This window comes from Semicossyphus pulcher, unplaced genomic scaffold (assembly GCF_022749685.1).
Source record: "Semicossyphus pulcher isolate SPU_LCO1_2020_fin unplaced genomic scaffold, fSemPul1.0.p SCAF_9, whole genome shotgun sequence".
Taxonomy (NCBI): Eukaryota; Metazoa; Chordata; class Actinopteri; order Labriformes; family Labridae; genus Semicossyphus; species Semicossyphus pulcher.
The window spans coordinates 30,472,736-30,496,032 of record NW_027211770.1 but is presented as its reverse complement, the minus strand read 5'-3'; the positions used below and the strand labels follow the sequence as shown (position 1 = coordinate 30,496,032).

Here is a 23,297-nt window from a genome sequence, read left to right as displayed (position 1 = left end):
TGGCTGCTTTACAGAATCTGAATCAGAATCGGGTTTATTGCCAAGCAAGTTTACACATACATTTGGTGTTTTGGTGCAAAAATATCCTTATTACTTATAACTTTTACTCCACTACATTTGAAAGACAAATATCGTACTTTTGAGTCTACGACATTTCTATGAATGTTTTTGTTACTCGCTACATTTGCTCTAAAGTCAGCGGATGTATTTCCTGTTCTAAAATCAAGACAATAAACGGTGTTTGTGTAGTTCTGCGTGTGGTTTGTCTAAGTGGTGTTGCAGGACCTGTACCTTGTGCGTCTCCGTGGTTGAACGTAGAGCAAACCGCAGAGCAAAAGTCACTCAGATCAGGCGGTTCATTTAGTTGTGCTTATCGTAGCAGAATGTACACCCATATATTCTTGACTGCTCTAATGCATTGTGAAAGTAAGTTTTTTTAAAACGTACTTTGAATACTGGAATTTAAAAAAGCAAGTTCTCTTTACTGAGCAACTTTGACTTAGAGTAATATTGACCAAACGGGATGCACCAGGATTTGAACCAGGAACCTTCAAGCTGTGACGCGACAGCACTAACAAGACAAAAAACAAGACTTCCTGACTTCCTTCCCTTGCTGTTTTTTTCACTGCCCATCCTGCATTCACACCATTTCACTTGCGTCAGTTGCCATATGCGGCCCTAAAGTGACGCTGATTCCTCATTACATTGTGTATAAAACAGCAAATGAAGTGATCCTAACTTAGATTTCTTTTGTGCAGCACAACAGAAGAGCTATAGTTTTGAACTCATCCGTACAGTAGCCGTAAACCTGCTGAGCTTCTCTGAGAAACTGCGAGCAGACTAACGAGCTGCTTTATGGATGACTGCCGGTAAAGAAACCTTTTCATCACACCGTGACCATTTCCTGGGGGGGGAAATGTACTTAAAAAACATATTAAACATGTCAGTGGTTTTAAGCTTTTTAAGGGACAGATCGACAGGCTGACTCCTGCATGGGTGACTGGATTAAATTCAGTCTAATAATACTAAAACAACACCATTAAATAACTGCTCTTTCACTCTGTAGGGATATTTCTATCCCACCTTTCACCTCGATGTCTTACTAATGACGGGGCATGAGGTAGTATGAATGAATTAAAATGTACATGCATGTGTGTGTTACAGTGTGTTGTTGGTTGAAGGCTGAATTAAGTGTTATGTAAGAGGGTAAAATTCACACAAAGCTCCGAGTGTGTGAGAGAAAAACTGAGAAACCACAAACATCTGATTATTCACCTGCGTGCCTAACAAACGAGGAGGGAGAACAACACACACACACACACACACACACACACACACACACACACACACACACACACACACACACACACACACACACACACACACACACACCACTGGCAGCAAATATATACTTTTGTCTGCCATTTAAAAGTGTTTGTGGTGAACATGGTGTGCTCTCAAACACATTTGGACAAAATTTTGGCCGAGTCTGACTCTGGGAATGCAGGAATGTGTGTGTGTGTGTGTGTGTGTGTGTGTGCGTGTGGGTGTGTGTGTGTGTTAGGGCAGCAACTTCATATTCTCAAACATTAATTTGAACATGGGAAGAAAAGTTCACATTAAACCCACGATGACCCACTCCAATCAGCTTTGTTGACGTTTCGACACGGTGGTGTCAAAGTAACGAACAAAGATAAGGCTGTCAATTTTGCATGACAAAATTCTGCAGACTCATCTGCTTGCTTGCAACCCGAGTTGAGCAGCTGAGGATCACAGACGAGCGGAGGAACATCAGGTGTACAACCTTGTCCGACGGCTTACTAATATGCACACTCAGCCTCTGCCAAAAGGTAATTAAAAAGCCTTCACTAATAGGAAAGCAAGATTTAGATGCAAGGATATGTTGTCCATCCATCCATCCATCCATCATCCTCCCACCTATCTGGGGTCGGGTCGTGGTGGCAGCAGGCGTCCCTCTCCCCAGCAACATTTTCCAGCTCCTCCTGGGGGATTTCGAGGTTCCCAGGCCAGACAGGATATATAATCACTCCAGCGAGCTCTGGGTCTACCCCGGGGTCTCCTCCCCGTTGGATGTGCCCAAAAAACCTCCAAAGGGAGGCGCCCTGGAGGATCCTAATCAGAAGCCCGAACCACCTCAACTGGCTCCTTTCAACGCGAAGGAGTAGCGGCTCTACTCCGAGCTCTCTCCGGATGTCTGAGCTCCTTACCCTCTCTCTAAGGCTGAGCCCAGACAGCCTTCGGAGGAAACTCATTTCGGCCGCTTGTATCCGCGACCTCATTCTTTCAGTCACTACCCAAAGCTCGTGACCACAGGTGAGAGTTGGAACGTAGATCGACTGGTAAATGGAAAGTTTGCCTTCAGGCTCAGCTCCCTCTTCACCATGATGGTCCAGTACAACACCTGCATTACTGCTGATCCATTTTACCCTCACTCAAGAACAAGATCCTGAGATACTTGAACTCCTTCACTTGAGGCAGAGATTCACTCCCCACCTGGAGGGGAGGATATGTTGTTTGTTTAAATAATATCATTAATTTGAGGCATTAATAAAGTTATCAAAAAAATTCTTCTGCAGAAAAATATAATGTAATAAAGGTGTACGGGCAATTAATTCATTGTAACTTGATTTTTTGGGAAAAACTGACAGCCCTCGTGTGTGCTCCTGTGTGTGTGTGTGTGTGTGTGTGTGTGTGTGTGTGTGTGTGTGTGTGTGTGTGTGTGTGTGTGCGTGTGTGTCTGTGTGTGTGCGTGTGTGGTATCACTCATCATGTATAGTTTAGGACACTGAATTTGTGGAAACAGCGTTCTCATGTAAATGAAAGAGGATCCCGCTAAAAGCCTCCACAAACAAACACACTCATTTAGCTCCAACGTATACATCATAAAAGCCTACATACATGCACACATACTCACACACAGATTAGACAAACACAAACTACATGTATATGCCCTCTCTGTGTCATGGATAAACACAAACTAAAATCTATAAGCCGGGGCCAAAACACACACACACACAAACACAGAGAGCGACCAAAATCAAGCTCCCATTCATCAGGGCAGGAGACGGGCCAACAGGCTAAATAAACTGAGCCAGGCAGAACACTTTGACCAGTCATCTGATATTACATGTGTAACAGTCAGAGAGGACCTGACCCCGTAATCTGATATGAGGTACAACTGAACAGCTGAAAGTTTCTCTCCTCAGAATGAGAATGATGTCTCTCGTTATTTGTGTGTACCGGCCCTTTAAGAGTGTTGTAAGAATTATTCCAAGTAAACTCCTAAGAAAGATAAATATTGGGGGGGAAAGAAAAAGAAAGAGTGGATTAGGAGAGCTGGTAGCACCATGTCTTGTGTATCGCTTGCAGCCATTATCTGGCTCATTAACAGGTTGAATGCACAGGTCAGTTTAAAGATGGCTTTGTGCCAAAAACACAGCAGGATAGACACAATATCCGGTCCAGAGCAATCCTTGCATGACGGTGCCTTTGCTTGGTTACAATCACTGCGGCCATGATCACTAGACAGATCTAATACATGCACCAACTATCTGAAGACACTGTCAGCTTAGTCTTGTGTGGTTTTGTTCTCAAATGTCAAGTGCAAGTTGAAGCCCAGTTCGTTTAATCAAAACCATGAGCCAGATGTTCAGACTAAAAATCTGAAACTGGACAAAAAAAATTTTCTGTCTGATTCATAAAATTGTTAATATTGTGTCGACTGCTGTGTTTGTCATGTTAAATAAAAAAGTACATGATGTAACTTCTTTGGGGTCAAATCTTATTGTAAACATTAAAAATGTTGATAATGCACCAGGTTAGAGGTGCATTGATATCGTAACAAATCGAATCGGATCGGAAATCGAATCGAATTTTATCGGGACCTTGTGAATCGGAATCGAATCAAATTGAGAAATCCTTATCAATACCCAGCCCTACTCATAATGTTATGGCCAATCTCTGTAAGCTGCAAAAGTTGCACAATCCTTTCATAAATTGGCCCCTCAGAAGATGTGATTATGGCGTGACACTGTGCCAGTGACCCAGACACTTGTTGCGTGAGATCTGCTGCTTTGAGAGAGGAGACGAGTTGCTTTCATGCCCGCTATGTCCTCGCATGGCACAAGTGTCTCTGGGGGCTATTATGTCTGGACTGCAGATCTTGGGTTAAATTAGTTCATCAAGGGACGCTGGTTTAGCTTAGTTGGCGGAGCAGGCGTCCTATATACAAAGGCTACAGATCTCAATGCACTAATCGCAAGTTGACTCCAGGTCTGTGATCATTTGGTGCATGTCATCCCCCACTTTCTCCTCCCCACAACTATCCTATCTAATAAAAGCCCCCAAAAAATGTGGTTCATCAAAATGTGTTCGCTTGTAAAAGACTCTGAGAAACCAGGAGACAAGGATCAAACCACAAACCTGATGTTATGGTGGTCGCCTTTTTAACTTCCCAAAGGGAATCATTTCATAGCACATGCATTACTTCATAATTTATATGAGAATAATCTGCTGACTAACTGTTTCAGGGAGCAGCTTTCTTTGGAGTAAAATGAGCAACATGTCTGGATTAACACACATTTCTACACTTCTACTGAATGTTTACATGTTCTCACCAGTCAATCGACTCACCAGACAAACTATATCAGATGCCGATGGCAACCGTGCAGCAATAACAAGCTTGTTGCTATAAATAACGCAATGTTGTCATGTATGCAATGGCGCTCTGTGTGAGCTTTTTGTAATTTAGCATTTAGTGCTAGCATCGCGGGGCTGTATTTGTGTGTCCAGGGAGAGTAATGGAGTCTGGAGAATCTCTTGATACCGGTGGGGGGCATCCAGATAACAAACAGCTGGGGGAGAACACTTGCAGACACGCACATCGCACACTCACACGCTCTGCAAGACTTCTGAAAGCTCTCCATGCCTCAGCCAGAGGGGGAGATGGGAAGTGTGCATGTGCATAAATTTAAGTGAGGTACTTTCCGATCGAACTGTGTGTGTGTGCGTGTTTCTGTTTTGGTCCATCCATGCGAGCTCTGCAGTGAGAGCAGATGCTTTAAAGATGGCGAAGCGCTCGCTAAACATCAGCAGCTGATACTGAGGAGGGTTGATAACAACAGGTTACCTCAGATAACTTCATGGCTGCTTCAGCTTACAGACTGGCAAAGTTACACATACTCATTTTCTCAGCTTGTTACAGCAAAATATCTTTCTAAAGGCCGATCGTAAGACGGACTTATGGGATACTTTTTTTTTCCATCTAAAAAGTGGGCTGCGTGCTTTATACCGGTGCGAGCAGTATACCAGTATAAAATGCAGAGAGAGCTATGTTATTGTGTTATAGTGTTTTACCCAGCGCTATAATCTAGCTGGCGGTTGTTAAGTGGTGACGTCACACCTCTGCATCAAACCGTTTCCAGGTCCAAGCCACTACAACTACTCCTACTAACAATATGCCGCAGTGCTGATTTCTGTTTTCCTCATTGTGTTGCTAACGCTTCGTCACGGACATGCACTGTCATGATCGCCAGCTACAGCTACAGCACCGGTCGCTAGCAGGATTACAAACTCCACATGGCAACAACAGATGGTAGGCTATAATTTGTGTGTTTTGAATGTGTTTTAAATGAAAATAGTGTTAAAATAACGTATAACTATACATGTTTTTATTAATAAATAGCTATAGAAAACCTTTTCCCTCTGGGATACCCCCAAAAACAGACTGCGTCCTATATTCTGGATTTTATGGTACGTCATGGAATTTAAAATAACAGATCCTAGAAAATAATGTCAATCTTTAAGGAACTTATTGGTGTGTGTTTGAATAATCAGGCTGTTTTCTGCAGGTTAAAATGCCTGATCTGCCTTTGCATCCTTGGAAAACACATCCATTGGAACCAGTAATCATTAAAACACTTTAGCATGACCGATTTTTAATGACACTATAAGAATATAAAGGACCTTGATCAAAAGACTTACTTGTAGCTCTCCAGCTGGCGTGCAGAGGAAACGGTGAGGAAGCTGTCTGTTCGGGGGTTGTAGACCAGCGGGCCGGGCAGCAGGAAACCAGGGAGGAACCTGCCGAAGGAGTAGCTGTCCTGCTCGAAGAACATCAGCATCCCGTCCATGGACTGGATACACAGGGAGTGGTGACCTGAGGGAGAAGGATGGTATGTATATTTTAAAGAATGGACGATATCTAAAGAAACACCATAAACTTATTTTAAGTACATGTTTGTAACACCAAGTACATCATTTCCTCCTCCCAGGCAACAACACATACCACACACTGTTCAAATACGGGTAAGCAGACCGACTGTTAGCTAAAACATATTCTGCATATTGCGTTTTATTGCAGCGCTGCCTCCGCTGTTTAAAACTCTGGACTATTTAAATACCAACGAGCCTGAAAGACTCTCAGGGCTTCTGTTTCATTTCAGCCATGATGTCGTGTTGTGCTGCGAGGTGTGTTTCTCCCTCTGGCTGAATCTGATATCTCCATTAACACCTCCGCACACACACACCTGGCTCTGGGTATTAATGTGTACACATGCGTGTGTTTGTTAGGAAAGGCCTGATGTAGGACAAACTAAGCCCTTACACACGCAAACACACAGCAGCACACTCGGCCATAAAGCAGTGGGGCTGTGTGACCAGAGAACTATAATTAGGCCTCAACGCGCTATTAAAACTCACACTGCCATCAACTAGAGGTCAGGGAGACAGCCACCTACAGCGCAACACACACACACACTCACACACAACACACACTCGACATCTATCACTGAGGATTTAGACAGAAAAGCCGCACACTCCTACACACCATTCTGTGTAAACACGTGTGTGTGTTTGAGTGATGAGCGGAGTTCAGGGTGGCCGTTAACAAGCTGAAGGACAAGGTCTCTCACACCGCAGACACGCCCTGCAGAGTGCATGATACAATGTTTGATAATGGAACAACGGCAAATGCTGCAACGCCTGAGTGTGTACGTGTGCATATGGGGGAATTTAGATTCACGCACGAGTGTGTGTATCTGTGTGTGTGTTTTGTCTTCTGCAGCAGCACCTTTTGTTGAAAAAAGAACACCTATTTAAAACACAGACAGATTTTTTGTTGCTGTGTTTATTACCATGTTACTGTCCTTAGTTTGGAACATTTCACAACACGAGCTCTAGCCAATTACATGACTCTAATTTTGAAACTGACATAATTAAATCAAAAGCTAAAACTACATTTACTTTCAGCTGATTTAGGATACTGAAAACAGTCATTGTTACGGTGGCTCTGAGAGCCCAACACACTGCAATTTAAGATGCACATGCAGAAAGACAAAACCCAAGCAAATAGAGAACATTACTTCATCAATTTGTCAATGATTGAGCAGAATTTGCAAACATGCTGCAGTCAACACAACCAGAACACCGCCCATGTTTCCTCTTAACCTAGCATTAGCCTCTTGCTTCGTAAGAGCCTGCCAATTCAAATAATTTGACGACCATTATGCACTCCCTTGAAAACTGGGGTAGAAGTAGCTCAGTCTTTAGGGCTGTGACTTGGGAATCGGAGGGTTGCTGGTGTAAGTCCCACTACGGACCAAGTATGGGAATTGGGACTAGAAGCTGGAGAGGTGCCAGTTCATTTCCTGGGCACAATCAAGGTGCCCGTGAGCAAGGCACCAAAACGCCAAATGCTTGGGGTGCTCATCCGTGTGCAGCCCCCTCACCTCGACATCTCTCCATTAATGCATGACCGTAGGGTCCTGTTTGCATGTGTGTATTTTTGATATATAAAAGATATTTCCTTAATTTGCTTGTGTTTTGTCAGTTTCCCTGTATTTTCCTTTTTTTTTTTTTACATTTGTCCCAAGTTCCACGTACTACCTAAAAGCAAAATGAAGTGCTTTGCGTTGTCAGGACTCCACAAACAGCTGAACACCTGAAGAGTTAACCTTCCTCCCAGACAAACACTTAAACAATTAGTCTGGTGTCTGGTAGTAGTTTCCCACCATTAAAAGCGGTGCAAATCTCAAAACAACACACACTCACAGCCTGACACGGTGCAGTATCATCAATAATAGGAAAAGTGCAATGAACTGAAAATGAGAGCCAGGCTATGTGCTATAATAGCAAGCGTGCATGTGTAATTTCACACGCCCACGCCCAGGTATAACGTGTCAAAGAGGCCTGTATGAGAGCGGCGCAGACACAGCGGAGGAAACGAGCCTGTATTAGTGTCATTAATAAGACATGTTGAACAAGCACACGGAGCAGCCAACAAAGCACAGAGGCTGGCCGCACACTGCAGCGGGCAGAGCCTGGCCCTCCATCTGCGGGTGAGAGAGTGTGTGTGAGACAGAGAGAGAATGTAGGTTCATGTGGATGTGTGTGTGCATGGACGAGGGAGTGTGTGGATATCTATATGCGTCCGACCAAAGCTTAAAAAGGCCAGTCCATCTGTGTGTGCGTGTGCGTGTGTGTGTGTGTGTGTGTGTGTGTGTGTGTGTGGCCTGAATGTGACCCAAACCAAAAGGCAGCCCAGCTATTAGAGCAGTATTAGTACAGAGCTGCTATTACAGCGCCTACAGCACTGCTAAATGGCTGCTATTATAGATCTAGACACACACTTGCACACACACAATCACGTGTATGAGCAGACAGCACTTGCAAAAACTCCCCACACACACACTCAAGGTTTTCCGATTCCAAACACACATTTTGAACACCGGAGAGCCGAAGAAACACACAACTGCCTGGCCTCAGAGCCACGACCGTCTCTCTGTTCTCAGTGCATGTGTGTGTGTGTATATATTTTTGTGGATATATATATTTCAATGTTTGTTTGCACATGAATTTGCACTCTCTCATGTGTCTGCAAATCATTACGAGTGTGTGAGTGTGTGTGCTACATCGGCCAATCAGCCGTGAGATTGGCTAATTATCGTGTAAACTGTGTGAAGCTGTGAGAAAAGCTCCAACAGCGAGCAGCTTCCGTCGACTCAAACACTCGCAGATGATCCCGAATGAATCAACCCGTTCTGCATCTGCAAAGTCACATAAAATGTGTCTGCAGAGTGAAATAACAGAATATAAGAAAGATAATTTCACTACAAGCCTGTAATAAAACTAAAATTGCAGCAGGAAGAAGAAAAACATGGCGATTTATGTGTAGTAAAAACACGTAGCGTAAAATGTAAACAATACAACATGCTGATAAGACAGGAACACAGCTTTCCAGGTAGCAAGAAAAGGTATAAATTAAACCAGTGTTTGTTTAATCTAAGCAGCTGCAAGATTATTGCCAGAATACTAAAGGAGAAAATCCTGATGTGTCACTGAATGCTGTGTAGTTTTAACAATTTTTATTCTGATTGAAGCATTGAAGGATTCTGCAACAGCAATGCAACATCTGCAGGTTAAAAGGTGAATCTTGTTATTATAGGGACAGTGCAATATGTTATACAGGGGCAGTGTAATGTGACACGAGAACAGCGCAATAATTAGGCCAGTGCAAAATGTTATGCTAGGATAGTGCAATATGTGACATGAGTACAGTGCAATATGTTAAGGCAGTACAACATGTTGGGACAGTGCAACATGTGACATAGCGTGCGTGCATGCATGTGCCATCTGTGTGTGGGGGCGGATGTATGTGCTGGATTATCAACTTCTGTGAAACAGTTTCCTTGTTTGGTGCTGAACTGTGAATTGTGACTTTTGTGTAATTTTAGCAGCTGGACGGAATCCAGGAAAAATTTCCCCAAGGGGACAATAAAAATATCTAATCTAATCTAATCTTACTTCATGTGCAACACAAGATCGACACTCTTATAACCCCCTGATAATTCACGACAATCATCTCAACCAACTTCACTTCAGTGGGCAATATTTTTTTACTGAGTATAATCCTCTTGTTATTTGTTTAACTGCATATTCTTCATACATTTCAACATCATTGCAAAACAGGGGAAACCTCAAGGCTTAAATAGAGGTTTAAATGAAACCACGAATGAATGAAAGTCCAAGAGACCAAGAGAAACCAAGTATTTAAAAGAAGATGAAGCCTTAAATTTAAAGTTAGAAAAAAGCTTCAAAACTTTGTGATACATTTCCTTTTGCTTGCACCATGTTTGTTCTAGCTGAGATGTTGGTCTTCTACATCTTTGAGGTACACACTCAATTGCTACCAGATTGCTGCTCTGTAGCCGAACTCTGACCTCCCTTTTGAGAGGTGGGAAAAAAGGGGATTCCCCTACAAGAGGCAACACAAGATCCCATTCATTCCAGTTCAGTGAATTGAAATTCCACGGCCTGCACTGCCATCTAGTGGTGAGAGCAGGGACGGGCAGGAGGAGAGAGGATGACATCAATTAGAAAGAGGAGAAAGAAAGGAAGGAGTGTGTTCTCATATGTTTGTCTATATGTGTGGATGCATTTCTGTGAGTGATACATGTGTGTTTAAGTGAGTTGTATTTGTGAATGTGCAAAGCTAAAGTTTGTCTTTGTGTACATGTTTGCTGCTGCATTTGTATACATTTATGTTAAAGTCAGTGACGCTTCAGTGCAAACCTGAAAGCATGACTGCGCGGGTGCCTGTAAGTTTAGGGAACAAAAAAGTGCACGTGTGTGTCCGTGGGAGATTAAGAACGTGCATGACATCTTTAAAAACCTGCAGTACAGTCGGCACATGGAAACACACGCACACTTACAGGTTCATGGTACGAACTAACCACGTGCATTCAGCTGAGCCCACACTGTTCTTTCTATCAATCAAACACACACACACATGCACACACAGAGACTCTGTAAACATGGAGTGAATGAAGGGTCCATCATGCCAGGCCGCAGAGTCTGGCATTTTCTGTCCTCTCACACACACACACACCTTGACAAAGCTTCCTTTATTTGGAAATGACATTTTCTCTGCTTTAAAGGGGGTTCCCCGCGTGTGTGTGCCTGTGTGTCTGCGTGTGTGTTTTTCTTGGATGGTGACGACTCAAGGGCTTTCCCCTACTTGGTTTTTCCAAAAGCTCAATTGACTGCGGAGAGAGCAGCTATATGACCTCTCTCTCTGCCTCTCTGTTTCCATCCTTCGCTCCTCTTAGAGACGTTTATAGTTTTATGTATTTGTCCAGCGCTGCCAATTACCACCTCTGCCAAGGCACATGTACAGATGTTCGCTCACACTCACACACTCACGTTTGTAGTCACTTGTGAGGACCCTCACTGACATCATAAAACCCCAGCCTTAAAGGGAAATTCCTTGTTTTTTCTTTTAAAACATGGGCTCTATTTTTACATATTTTAGGGTCTAAATGACTAATAGGCACAATCACTTCTGGTATTGCTTCAGTAGATCGCTTTAGGCGACAGTGGCAAGATAGGTTGTAATTGCTGTAATGTAATCTTTCAGGACGAGGCACCTGATCAAAGAGCGTCCTGTAGAGGTGCTTGTTTTTAACCACTTACAGCCTTAGATCGATATTCTTAAAGAGGGGGTATTATGCTGTTTCACATTTACAATCATATCTATAATGTTACAATGTTGGATGTCCATCCTAAACGTGGGTGAAGTTTCAGATCTGTAGGTAAAAGTATGTTGGAGCAACCCCCAGGCTCCCCAGCTCATTCTGCCGGCTGCGGTGAACGCCAGGTTTCAGACATTTTTTTCTACACGCTACACTTTGTGACGTCACAGAGTGCAGCCTAAGCAGGCCAATCAGAAGAAAGCAGGCTTGTAGGGGCGGGGTTTCTTAAAGGGACAGAGTTGACTGAGTCGTTTCATGCAGGGGCTGTATGAGGGCCTGCACAGAGCATCAGTGTGAGAAAGATGAGGATTTTTTTTAACTGTAAATTATGCTAAGCTACTCCACAGGTATCACAGAGTTAAATATGAAGCTTGAAATTAGCATAATCCTTTAAGTGTCTGACAACAATAAATAAAGGATCCCTACAGAGATAGATCATTTTCTTAATGTTTTTGCTTTTTTTAACAGAAACAGAAGAAGTGCCATTTTTCTTCTCAAATGTAACATTCAGTACAATAAAGCATTATAAATGTCAGCCGTACCTGTGACCCCTCCAAAGGTGCCGTAGGTCATGTTGCAGGCTGTTCTCTGCAGATTGTGTTCATAAACCAACTTCATCTGGTACTGGTCACCATGCTCCACGTTCCCTGCAGTGCCTGCACACACACAAACACACACATATCAAACAGATAAAGCAAGTCTATATGCTGATTTTGAAGGTGAAGGTTGTCGCTAAAATGAATGATGTTTGTGTGTTACCTGATACAGAGTAGACTGACAACTTCCTGGGGTGAAGAACAGCCAGATGAAGCAGATCTGAGCACCTGAGAAGAGCACAAAACATCTTCTGTTACACAACAGCAACGCAATAACAATTAGAATCAACACAGACGACAGAGAAGCTAAAAAATAAGCCCCCTTTATGTTCGCTAAAGCCTCAATGTACTAGTTTGTTTTCTGTTCAACACATTTCAGCCACCCAAAGGCTGACGGCAGGTCTATGGGACAACCTCACGCGCGCTGCATGTATAACAGGACATTTCATGCAGGGTTACGTTTTAAACTTACTAAATTTTGTATCAGATTTGAAGAGAAGTTTTAAACAGAGTAAATTAGCATTAACAGGAATCTATATAATGTAGTTTCTTTTTAAAAAGATATTGAAATGATTGATGAAGGTTTGAAGCAACTGAAGATTCGGTTTCTTAGCAGGGCAGATGTTTCCTGCCACTGTGGTTGAACCCATGTTCTCAGCTAACTTCTAAAATAATTACTGTGACAGCTGGAGGACTTTTTTAAACTCTGGTTATGGTTGAGGTGTAGATGATGGCCTCGGTGATGCTGATCCTAGATTTTCACTCATTTATTTTCCCACAAGCCCACAGAGAAGGAATCTGACCACTTTTTGGACCAAGAACAAGTGCTGTGTTGCGAACTTTTAACCACTGTTGTCATGTTTGTTGAGAGAAACACAACAAGGGAGGAGAAAAATGAGTCCCACAAGTTTTCTTTCTTCTCGGAAAATCACTCAAGTCAGTGCTGAAACAAAACCTTTCACCATCTGCCCACCTCGGTCTGCCCGGACAATATTTACAACGTGTTTCTCTGTCGAGGTCGGCTTCCAAAATGCCCACCAGTCACTGAAGAATGCTGGGTCGAAAACCGCAGGTAACTAAACATGACAGCTTCCAAACAGACTGATTTAGTTGGATTCTGCTTGCAGCGTGATGATGTGGGAAGCCTCCAAGGCAAACCACCAGAGCTTTTCCCAGAAACACCGCTTTCTGGAAGGTTCCTGTGTACCCACAGTAAGGCAATCTGAGGTTTGGTGTTCGGATCAAAGGCTTATAGAACAGATCTGATATGTTTGACCCGGGGCCCTATTTTACATGTTTTGGTGTTTAAATTAAATTAGGAACAAATCGTTTAGGAATTGGTCCTTTGGATTGCTTCACCGACGGACCAACAGGCTGTAATCACTGCTATGTAATCCTTCTGGGTAAATGCCTCCACATTACAGAGAGAATCCCTACAGATATAAACCTTTTTGGAAAATACCCCCTCAAGTAAAAATCAAGTGTGTAACCTTGTAAACATCTCCATGTGGTGTTCTTCATGAACATATCAGGGACAACATCAGCAGTCATCTCCATGGCTGGGCCTGTCTGCTTTTAAACAACAGTGTACCAAGGACAGGCTGAACAACACGTGTTCAGACTGACGCTATGCATATCATGATGTGTAACCTATGGCAACCACTTCGGCGATGAGCGAGCCAGCTGTAACCGTCATCGTCATTTTTGCAAACTCACTACTGACTACTAACGTTAATGTAACTACTACTAATTACAACGTTTCAAGCGAGCTAAGTTTCAACAAGTTGCCAGTAAACGATGGCAGAGACGTGTTTTGTTTTTACAGATTTGTGAATATTTAATGAGGGAGAAGGAGGAGATGCCTTTGGAGGATTTTTACAAGGTAATAAACGTAAAAAACATATCAGACCCAATTTATTATTTCAAGTAGAGCATTTAATACGTCTTAAAACATGACTGGAGCTGCTCTTTAAAGAGTAACAAGCTCTTTTAAAACCAGACACAGACATTACATTGCTCTTTCCAGTATTTTTGCCTTCTAGCTGTGAGGCGACATCACTAACCACTGCACCACTGTGCAGCCGGATCCAAACTAACCCTTTAAAAAACAAGTCACACAATAGCACAGACAAACTAACCATTTGAAGGAGCAATCTCTGTCGGGATGCTTTTCTTAATGTTGTTGGACACTTTGAATAATCTAAGCCTGTCAGAGGCAAAAAACGCATTAACCAGCAAGGATAACTTTGCAGCCAGCACAGCCCGTTCTGCCAGATAAAAGTATTTGTACCTTTTAGTCATTTGGTCCAAAATATGTAAAAACTGAGCCTAGATTCATTCAGTTTATCAAAGCAAATGATTCTGTAACTGTAACACTTGAAATTGAACGTGGTGAATCTGCACATGGTTCAGTGCATTGAATTTCCTTTTCAGCTAAGATGTTTAAAACTTTTATCTCGGGTCATTCCATTGCTCCTGCTATCATTCCTATTCCTCATTTACGAATATCTTTGGTCTGGACGCGTCACTTTTTCATCTCTGCTTCAAAACATTTGTTACGGGAGTCATCTGCACATTTCTTTTGACCCCGACTCTGAGGCGGTCGGCTCTTAAAATCCAATTTGCTGGGCAATAACAAAGCAGGATGTGGCCACTGGGTTCTATCAGTTATGCTAGCGACTCAGCGGTTAGCCTGACATTATAAGCACAACTATGTTTGGGCCGCTGGGTGGATGATGGATCGTCGTAAATCATGACGAGGGGAGAGAAACTCTTGACGTGCTGGTTTTGGGGGAAGCATGCATCGCAGGGAGGGTGTGATAAGTTATGAATGGGCGTTTCTTCCTGGTAGTTCAATATTATGCTATATCATAAGCAATACTATAAATGTTTAGAATTAACTGAAAGTCATGACATGAAGTTACAGAAAGATCTGTGAATTATTCCCAGCTAAAAGGACGTAGTTAAACCACAGACAGACACAGGGTGGCCACATCCTGCAGCAGGCCAATATGTCCCGTAACAACAAGCCATTTTAGGCTTTCAGGAGATCTACTTTTCTCGGTTTATTTCATTGTCCCATACAATTTTGGAGCAGATAAACAGAATCTGGAATAAGGAACAGAATGCAACTAAAAAACAAACAAAAGCATCTATGGCAAAGTGAATGATGGGCAGGAACTAAATAAACAACAAACCACCTCAGACATCACTGAAAAGAAAAGAAACAGCTAGCGTGAAAGAAATGCAGGTGGGCTCTCCAAGGTTCCTGCTTGTTTTAAATCGTTTACATTTTGGAAATGTGGTCAGACAAACTGAGCAATTTAAAGACAACAAAAGTTTTACCAGGATGGCTTAACTTGCACATCTACAGAAATGTCTATCAATATGCACTGGCATGTATCTCCAAGCTGTTTTATAGAATAAATAGTTTATCAATTTATTAACACATTATTATCTAAAAGAAAATATAAGTTATGTGCATTGAATGCAGCCATTAAAAGGTATAAAATACAGATCCTCCACCCTTAATGTGCCTTTAGGTTTCAGAAGAGTGTAATCTGCAACTCATCCTCAGACACTAAGGTGAAGCTCTGCGCTCGTGAGACTGAGATTTAAGGTCGTTTACTGGCAGAGAACATTAGGGCTAATGCCATTTTGACCTACAAAACACTCACACAGGTGAAGGCCTCACGTACTGGAAGGGAGCCAAGCGGTGAAGGGTGGGGGCAGAGAGAGATTAACGACACCATCAATGATCCCAGTGTAAGAGTAAAGATCGGCAGAGACTTGATTTATCCCTGTTAAGACTGAGAGCAGTAGTAAAACCAGTAGAGCAAATTACTGTTTAGTGGTCTGAATACTAACAAACACGCAAGTTCATCTAACTGAACTCTTAAGAACTAAAAGTACGACTCAACATCCCGTCTGAGGAAATAAAAAGACCCCCAAACAAACCCCTCAATTCACAATAAAATGTTCTGATGTTCAATTTGACGTCTGAAATGTAAAACAATCAAAAAGAAAATGAACTTCACGTACTTCTCCTTAAATCACAGTTTTAAATTGTATGTAATAGTTGAGGAACCTAGTATCTATAATACAACAACCACAGTCCACCACAGCTGCAGTGCTTTGTGTTGTCTGAGGTGTGTGAGGTCAACTTACGAGACAAACTTGCCCGCTTCCACCTGGATGATGGCGTTTTGGAGCTGGACTTCCAGGAGCTGGGCTTCCATTGGACCCCCCTCGCTGGACTTGTTGGCATGTGGGGAGAATACTCGCAGCATGCCCATGTAGCTGCCCACCACCACCTTGTCTACAAAGTGAAAAGCACATGAGGAGGAGCCGTGTGAATGTTAGAAGACGTACACCCTCCACCTCTGTCTGGCATTTGGCATTGAACTGAAATATCATGTAGTATTTCCAAATCATCCTATTTTATCAGACAATTATTTTATAACTTTTGAATTCTGTTTACGGTCCTACAGACCATTAGACAAAAACTCTAGCTAGATGTGCGTCTGTTTTTAGCTGAAGTTTAGGAAGCAATCCCAGCATCTTATATTTAATGCGTCAGTGAGTATATGCACAACCTTACACACCACAAGCGTCAAACAGATTTAACCCTAATGTATTTTTATCTAAATAGATGCTTTAAGTGGAAAAAGGGGGGGATTAAAAAGGGAGATACAACAATGTCTTAGCATAATTTCAGAGGTCCTGTAGTGTTTAGTATTTGTGGTGGGTGGTGTGTCTGTTTGTCATGGTCACACTGACCATGTCCGCTGCCACTGTTGTCCACGTCTCCGACGCAGAGGCATCCCTGGTCGAACTCCTCCCCCTCGCCGAGCGCTGCCGACCACCAATCACGGGCCTTGAACAGAGACATGCTGCCTCTGATGGACGGAGAGAGAACGACAGAAAAGGGAAAGGGTCAGACCTCCTCTCCTGTACATGTCATCTTTGTCTCTTGTACCTGTGGTGTCATTTTTGGATGAAATATAGTCCTCCTAATCACTTTGATCAGCAATTAAAGTAAGATTCAAATAAAAGCATGAGATTTTAGCACACAGTTTCACTCGTTTGCTGCAGCCTCTTTGCAGTAGCTCGGCTGTTTGGAGCCTTGCTCTAGATGGTTTTTCCACTGCTTTTTCCAGTTTTATGCTGACGGAGCAGAATCAAACCACTTACCCTCCTGTCACTAAACTGGATAATCAGTTTGACCAGAAAGCTGGAGCTATGGAGCCACTGGAAGGGCTCTATGATTTTGGCGAACTATAAAACAGTAAATTTATAAGACAGCACCAAAGCCAAATGAACAGAAAGAAACTACAGCATTATGTTTTGGTGGTCATTTAAAGAGATGCTTTCTTTTAACAAAGTATTATTATACTCAGTGTATTACTAGCAAAATATAGATTTTGTTTTTTATTTGATTGTTGACATTTTATTCATACTCCAAATGATTAGACACTTTAAATTGATATAATGCATTGGATTAATGACCACTTGGACCTCTGTCCACTCTGTCAGCTGGCCCAGGAGGCTCTCTGTATTCTGTCACCTGCAGCCAATGGCAGGCCAGAGGACCTGTCACATGACCCCAGGTTTCTGAGTGTGGGCAATGAGGGGGAGTGAGGAAGGGGGAAGGTGGGGGCAAGCAGCTTTTCTACTTGCAAAGTGCTGAGCAGGTGGAACGGGCAGTTAATCCAGAGAAGGATTCTTTGTAGGATCTACTGCACAATGCCAAACAGACCTGAGACCATGTTAAAGGAATATTACACCTCATTTAAAATATGTAATTATTAATATTTAAAAGGCTTTGACGAAGGCAGGACATTCTCTGATTATGTTTTATTATTATTAGTCAACCTGAAAATTATTACATATTAAAACTTTTAACTAATTAAACTTAATTAAATCAAATATCAGTCAAATATCAAACAGTTGCTGCGTTCATAAAGGCAAGCAGTTGTTGCTTTTATTCTTATGATAGGCTGAATTTTTTATATCATTAGTTTCAGCAATACTTGTAGCGGTATAGTTACTTAATGACAGCAGTAATGAATAGTTTCCTTTTTTCTAAATACTGGTAGATACACACATATTGTTTTACAAATGATGTATTAATTGCTGTAATTACGGCCTGGAGTGTAAATAAAGACAAAGAGAGGAAAGAAAAAAAGAGGGACGAGGAGCCATAGTGGTGCAAATCCCTTTCCAGCACTACTCACTTGTAACTACAACATTATTTATAACAGACTAATAGACTTACAGTATCAGCCTTCTGTGACTGTCTGCTCAGCGTTGTGCTTCAGTGACTTTCCTCTGCAGGCAACCCGTTGCACATCACCTGCACTTTTTGTAACTTAACCTATCCAGGTTAAATCGGTTAAAGTAATACCTTCTGCAAGAATGACAGTGATGCACATTATGTAAAGTGTTTAAAGTTGTTGTTGTTCTCTTTTTCTGACAACACGGTTTAGTTTAAAAAAGGAGGCAGACTCCTTTTAAATGAAGCACAGGTTGCAAGTTCTCTTTTTGAAGCCACAGCCTTTTTTAAGGGCTGCAATTTACAAATGCAATACTCAAAAAAAACTAAAAACTAAAAGGAACATATAAAATCTAATTGTTTTTTATTTCCAAAATATGGACAAAAGAGTGTATGGTTGTTTTTGTTCAGTGTAAGACAGGAGACATCCAGGAGTCAAAAGACATCATCTAACTTCACAAAATCTTCTATGCTGAGCCAGGTGTACCATTGTAAAAATGTGTTCCTTAATTTTAGTATATTTCTATTATTTATTATTCTGTTAATTATTGTCAAGATGAAACAATTTAGTCGACGAATGCCCAAATAATGCAAAATATGCTCACCACTATTTCCCAGTGCCCAATCAATCAATCAATCAATCTAATGTTATTTGAATAGCGCCAAATTAAAACCAAAGATATCTCGAGACACTTTACAGAAAGAGCAGGTCTAGACCGACTCTTTGTTATGTTATTTAAAGAGAGGCCCAACATGGATCACCATGAGTAGCACTTAGCAACATTCGGCAAATTGGCAAGGAAAAACTTCCTTTTAACAGGCAGAAACAAAATTATGTCTACTACTTAGCCTATACTCTTTATTTAGCCTACTTTTGTTGAAGACAAAGAAAAGCAGCACATTTAAGAAGCTTGAATCAGCAAATTTCTGATGTTATTGCTCAAAAATAACAATAAAAAAAAAAAAATAAACAATTTATCTATTATCAAAGTATTGTTTGATCCACTAACTGATTAAGTGGCTATTAGTTGCAGCTCTACTTTCTATCACAACAACATTACAATTATCAGGTGTTACAGTCTATGAAAATTAATATCACAACAAACCTGAATCTTCCTCTAAAAATATATTTTTAGATGGCAATATCTGATTCTAAACGTATGTCCGCCACATTAGATTGGATAGTTAGATAAGATAAGATAAGATACGATAAGATACGATAAGATAAGCTTTATTGATCCCCAAAGGGCAAATTTACTCGTTACAGCAGCTCACAAAGCAGGCAAATTAAATAACGTACTCAAGTAATAAAAAATAAAAAAAACGTAGGTGGCAATAAAAGGATTTTAAAAATATGACAATATCAATAATAATAGTACCAAAATAATTTAAAATACTATTCACACTATGTACACATTTTTCCTTGTCGACAGATATGCAGTGGTTATTTTTCTGCTCAGAAAATACAGTCATTATTTAAAATCAAAACACACACGGCGTGTAGTATTATCATTAAAAACCAGAATAATATATAAAAATATTGCTGTAATATTTCAGTGTAGAAGAAATTGTTGCAGTTACTTATTGCATAGCATGATGAACTATGTATGGAGAGGAGAATCTGTAGAATTGTAGTATGCATATGAATATAGTTATGAGAAGTGTCATTTTTCGCAGCGGTTTATTGATCCCAACTGGAGGAACTTTTACTTGAAGAGTGAGAAGAACTATCCTAGTCAAAGCCATAGTAGAGATAAAGTACAACTCGCAGAGAAAAGAAGGAGGAAGACAAATGAACGAGTATATTAGCTGCTGTTGTAGCTCTTGGCTGGTATTCAACTCTGTATACTCTTGGGCTCTAATAGCACATGACTGGACACCTGTGGGTTTGTTATTTTCTGCCCAGTAGGACTCATGTTGTGATAAAAACATCCTCTATCACTGAGCAACAAAAAAAGTCAAGTATATATTATTCATACCAGTCTCCGGGAGCTGTTTTAAGTCGGTTACAAATGGAGGCATCCTACACAGTTAAGTTAGCTTGTAGCTAACGTCAAGACGGCTGAATTAACTTTAGCTTAGCCGGCTAATTAGCTAGCTCTCCAAGTTACCTGGATACTAACGGTAGCTAGCAGGTCAAGACAGTGCTACTGTTTTAAAGCCTCCGCGCCTGTGAAATTAAGAAAAACATTTAGGTATGTTCCAGAAGTTTTCTTACCTTCACGTACACGAGCCAGTCCGTAAGAGAAGATGGTTTGTTACTCCTCGTTCACGCAAAAATCACATTTCTCAGCCTCTTGCTTGCAGCCATCGTCCTGTTGTCATGGCACTGACGCTGACCGGAGAAGCCGGGGGTTGTGCGCAGGAACGGAAATAGATGGGCTGCTGGGAAAATGAGTTTCAGACTGCTTTTATGGTCCTTCATTTGTTGACATTCATAATTCAACTGTAGTTTTTACAAAATTAGCTTCTTTTTTTATTTAACATACATGTAACCATATGCTTGCATAATTCAACTCTATGATATTAATTCATATCATTGAGTATATATATTTATACTACTTAAAGTTATTATAACGAAAGAAATGGATTATAGCCACAGTAGCTCGTAAATATACACTACAGCAAACTAAACTGTATGACTTTAAGATGTATATTCAAACATTTGAGCTTTTGCTCAGGTGAAATGTTCATTACATGAAGCTTAAACAAAAACATGATTTCAAATAAATCGTAAACAGTATCATAACATATAGAGGTGTTTAATATTATTTGACATGAGTTAAGCTCTATAAAACTCGACAGGATTAAGTCAGCAAAGTCAGAAGACTAACAGAAGTCTGCCATGTGTGCCTTATATATATGTAGATGGAATTTACTATTAGGTAGGCATGCTTGGTCTACTTGTCAATACTCGTTTGTTATTATTACTTGTTTATGGCTGTTTAATTATATGTTTTGCCATTTGTTTTAGAAATATGAGGGCTCGTCCGGGATTTGAACCCGGGACCTCTCGCACCCTAAGCGAGAATCATACCCCTAGACCAACGAGCCACACATACACTTAAACAACCATGACTTTCAGTGGTTACTGTACATGCCACGTTGTCTGTACAATATGCCCCCAACACTGGAGCAACGGTTTAAATTATGTGGTGGCCTGACGCCATCTACAGGCGCCTTTAAAGAACTGCAGCAGTACCTGCAAACTGCATGTACTCGCTTGTAAACCACCATGCAGTTGTGGTTTTTGTATTAAACCATCTTTCTCTCGGTAGAGGCAGGAGGTAAACCAACATACCCTGAAGTACTCTAAATTTGGTTTACTCTTTATTTACTATGTACTCTATTTCACTTTTTAAAATAAAAAGATATAAGATTTTACTCCAAATTTTAAACCCTCTGACGGAGAAATCAATGAGAAAAATATGAATAGTTAGAGATTTTCTTTCTTTCAGATCCAGGTAAAGTCTACATTTGGGCAAGTCTGACTTTAACAGATTATAAACTGTGTGATTTTAAGTTGTATGTCAAAACATTTTAGCCTTTGATGAGGTCAAATGTTCATTATATGTAGTTTGAACAAAAATGATATTAAATAAAGTGCATTATATAACATGTATCAAAATGACATATAAAGTTCCAAAATATATGTTTAAAACTTAGAAAGATTAACTCAACCATGTCTGCTAGTCATATATACTCACATTAGTGGAATAAACTCTTTGGTATGTTTGTAAAGTGGTACTTCTCAATAATTGTCTGTTATTGTTTATAACTGTCTAATTATACGTTTTACCATTTGTTTTGGAAATATGAGGGCTCGTCCGGGATTTGAACCCGGGACCTCTCGCACCCTAAGCGAGAATCATACCCCTAGACCAACGAGCCACATAAACATTTTAAAATCATGACTTTCAGAGCTGACAGTACATACCACGTTGTTTGTACATAGTATGCCCCTAGCACAGAAGCACCTCTTTAAATGATGGTGGCCCGACGCCCTCTACAGGCTCTTTTTTTAACTGCAGCAGACTCAACTTGTACCCACCATGCACTAGTGTAGAGTTTTGCTATTAAATCATTGTTTACCTTCTGCGTCTGCTGAGGGAAATATAAACATACTCTGAAGTTCTGAGCTCAAATCTAATGCATATACAAATAGACTTGTTATTATTGTTGTTTTGTTTTATTATATTTTTTTATGTTACAATTTCATATTACAAAATATATTTGCATCGTTTGATGCATTTGCATTTTGGGAAAAAACCCATGAGATGTAATGGTGAAACTGCTTTTCATGGACTACGTTGGACTGACATTTCAGTCTGTCCATTTATTCAGAAATAACTCTCTCAGATATCTGCCTGAGAAATGTGTCTTTTTAACACTGAAATAAGAAAGGAGGATTTTACTCCAAATGATAAACCTCCCGACAGAGAAATCAGTGAGAAAAATATCCTTTAAGGGAAAGTTAGAGATGTTCTTTCTGTCAGATCCAGGTAAAGTCTACATTTGGGCAAGTCTAACTTCATATTATAAACTGTGTGACATTAAGGTGTCAAAACATTTGAGCTTTTGCTGAGGTAAAATGTTAATTACCTGAAGCTTGAACAAAAATGGTATTAAGTTAACTTCATTATATAACATATAAACTAACAAGGTGTGCCATGGCAAACTTGTATTGATGTTAGTTAACTATTTGGCATGACTATGAATACATGTTTGAGAATAATTGTCTGTTGTCATGTTTATAACTGTTTAATTATATGTTTTGCCATTAGTTTTAGAAATATGAGGGCTCGTCCGGGATTTGAACCCGGGACCTCTCGCACCCTAAGCGAGAATCATACCCCTAGACCAACGAGCCACACGTAA

The 23,297-nt window shown here is 40.9% G+C and overlaps 1 protein-coding gene and 3 non-coding genes across 4 annotated transcripts in view; all 4 read right to left on the bottom strand.

Annotated features, from left to right (window-relative positions):
• Positions 1-20,703, bottom strand: part of bbs9 (Bardet-Biedl syndrome 9) — a 181,695-nt gene extending 160,992 nt beyond the window's left edge. Inside the window, exons 1-6 of the mRNA XM_069655775.1 lie at positions 20,638-20,703; positions 16,925-17,043; positions 16,313-16,463; positions 12,309-12,373; positions 12,092-12,205; positions 6,004-6,178 (exon numbers count right to left, since the gene is read on the bottom strand). Coding sequence (XP_069511876.1) covers positions 6,004-6,178; positions 12,092-12,205; positions 12,309-12,373; positions 16,313-16,463; positions 16,925-17,036 — 617 coding nt within the window. The 5' untranslated portion in view covers positions 17,037-17,043; positions 20,638-20,703. The remainder of the gene's footprint in view (positions 1-6,003; positions 6,179-12,091; positions 12,206-12,308; positions 12,374-16,312; positions 16,464-16,924; positions 17,044-20,637) is intronic.
• Positions 20,704-21,401: 698 nt separating this feature from the next.
• Positions 21,402-21,473, bottom strand: trnap-agg (transfer RNA proline (anticodon AGG)). Its single transcript has one exon. It is a non-coding gene; the product is annotated as a tRNA-Pro (tRNA).
• A 765-nt stretch (positions 21,474-22,238) lies between these two features.
• Positions 22,239-22,310, bottom strand: trnap-agg (transfer RNA proline (anticodon AGG)). The gene has a single exon. It is a non-coding gene; the product is annotated as a tRNA-Pro (tRNA).
• A 907-nt stretch (positions 22,311-23,217) lies between these two features.
• On the bottom strand, positions 23,218-23,289 carry trnap-agg (transfer RNA proline (anticodon AGG)). Its single transcript has one exon. It is a non-coding gene; the product is annotated as a tRNA-Pro (tRNA).
• Between the last annotated feature and the right edge of the window lie 8 nt (positions 23,290-23,297).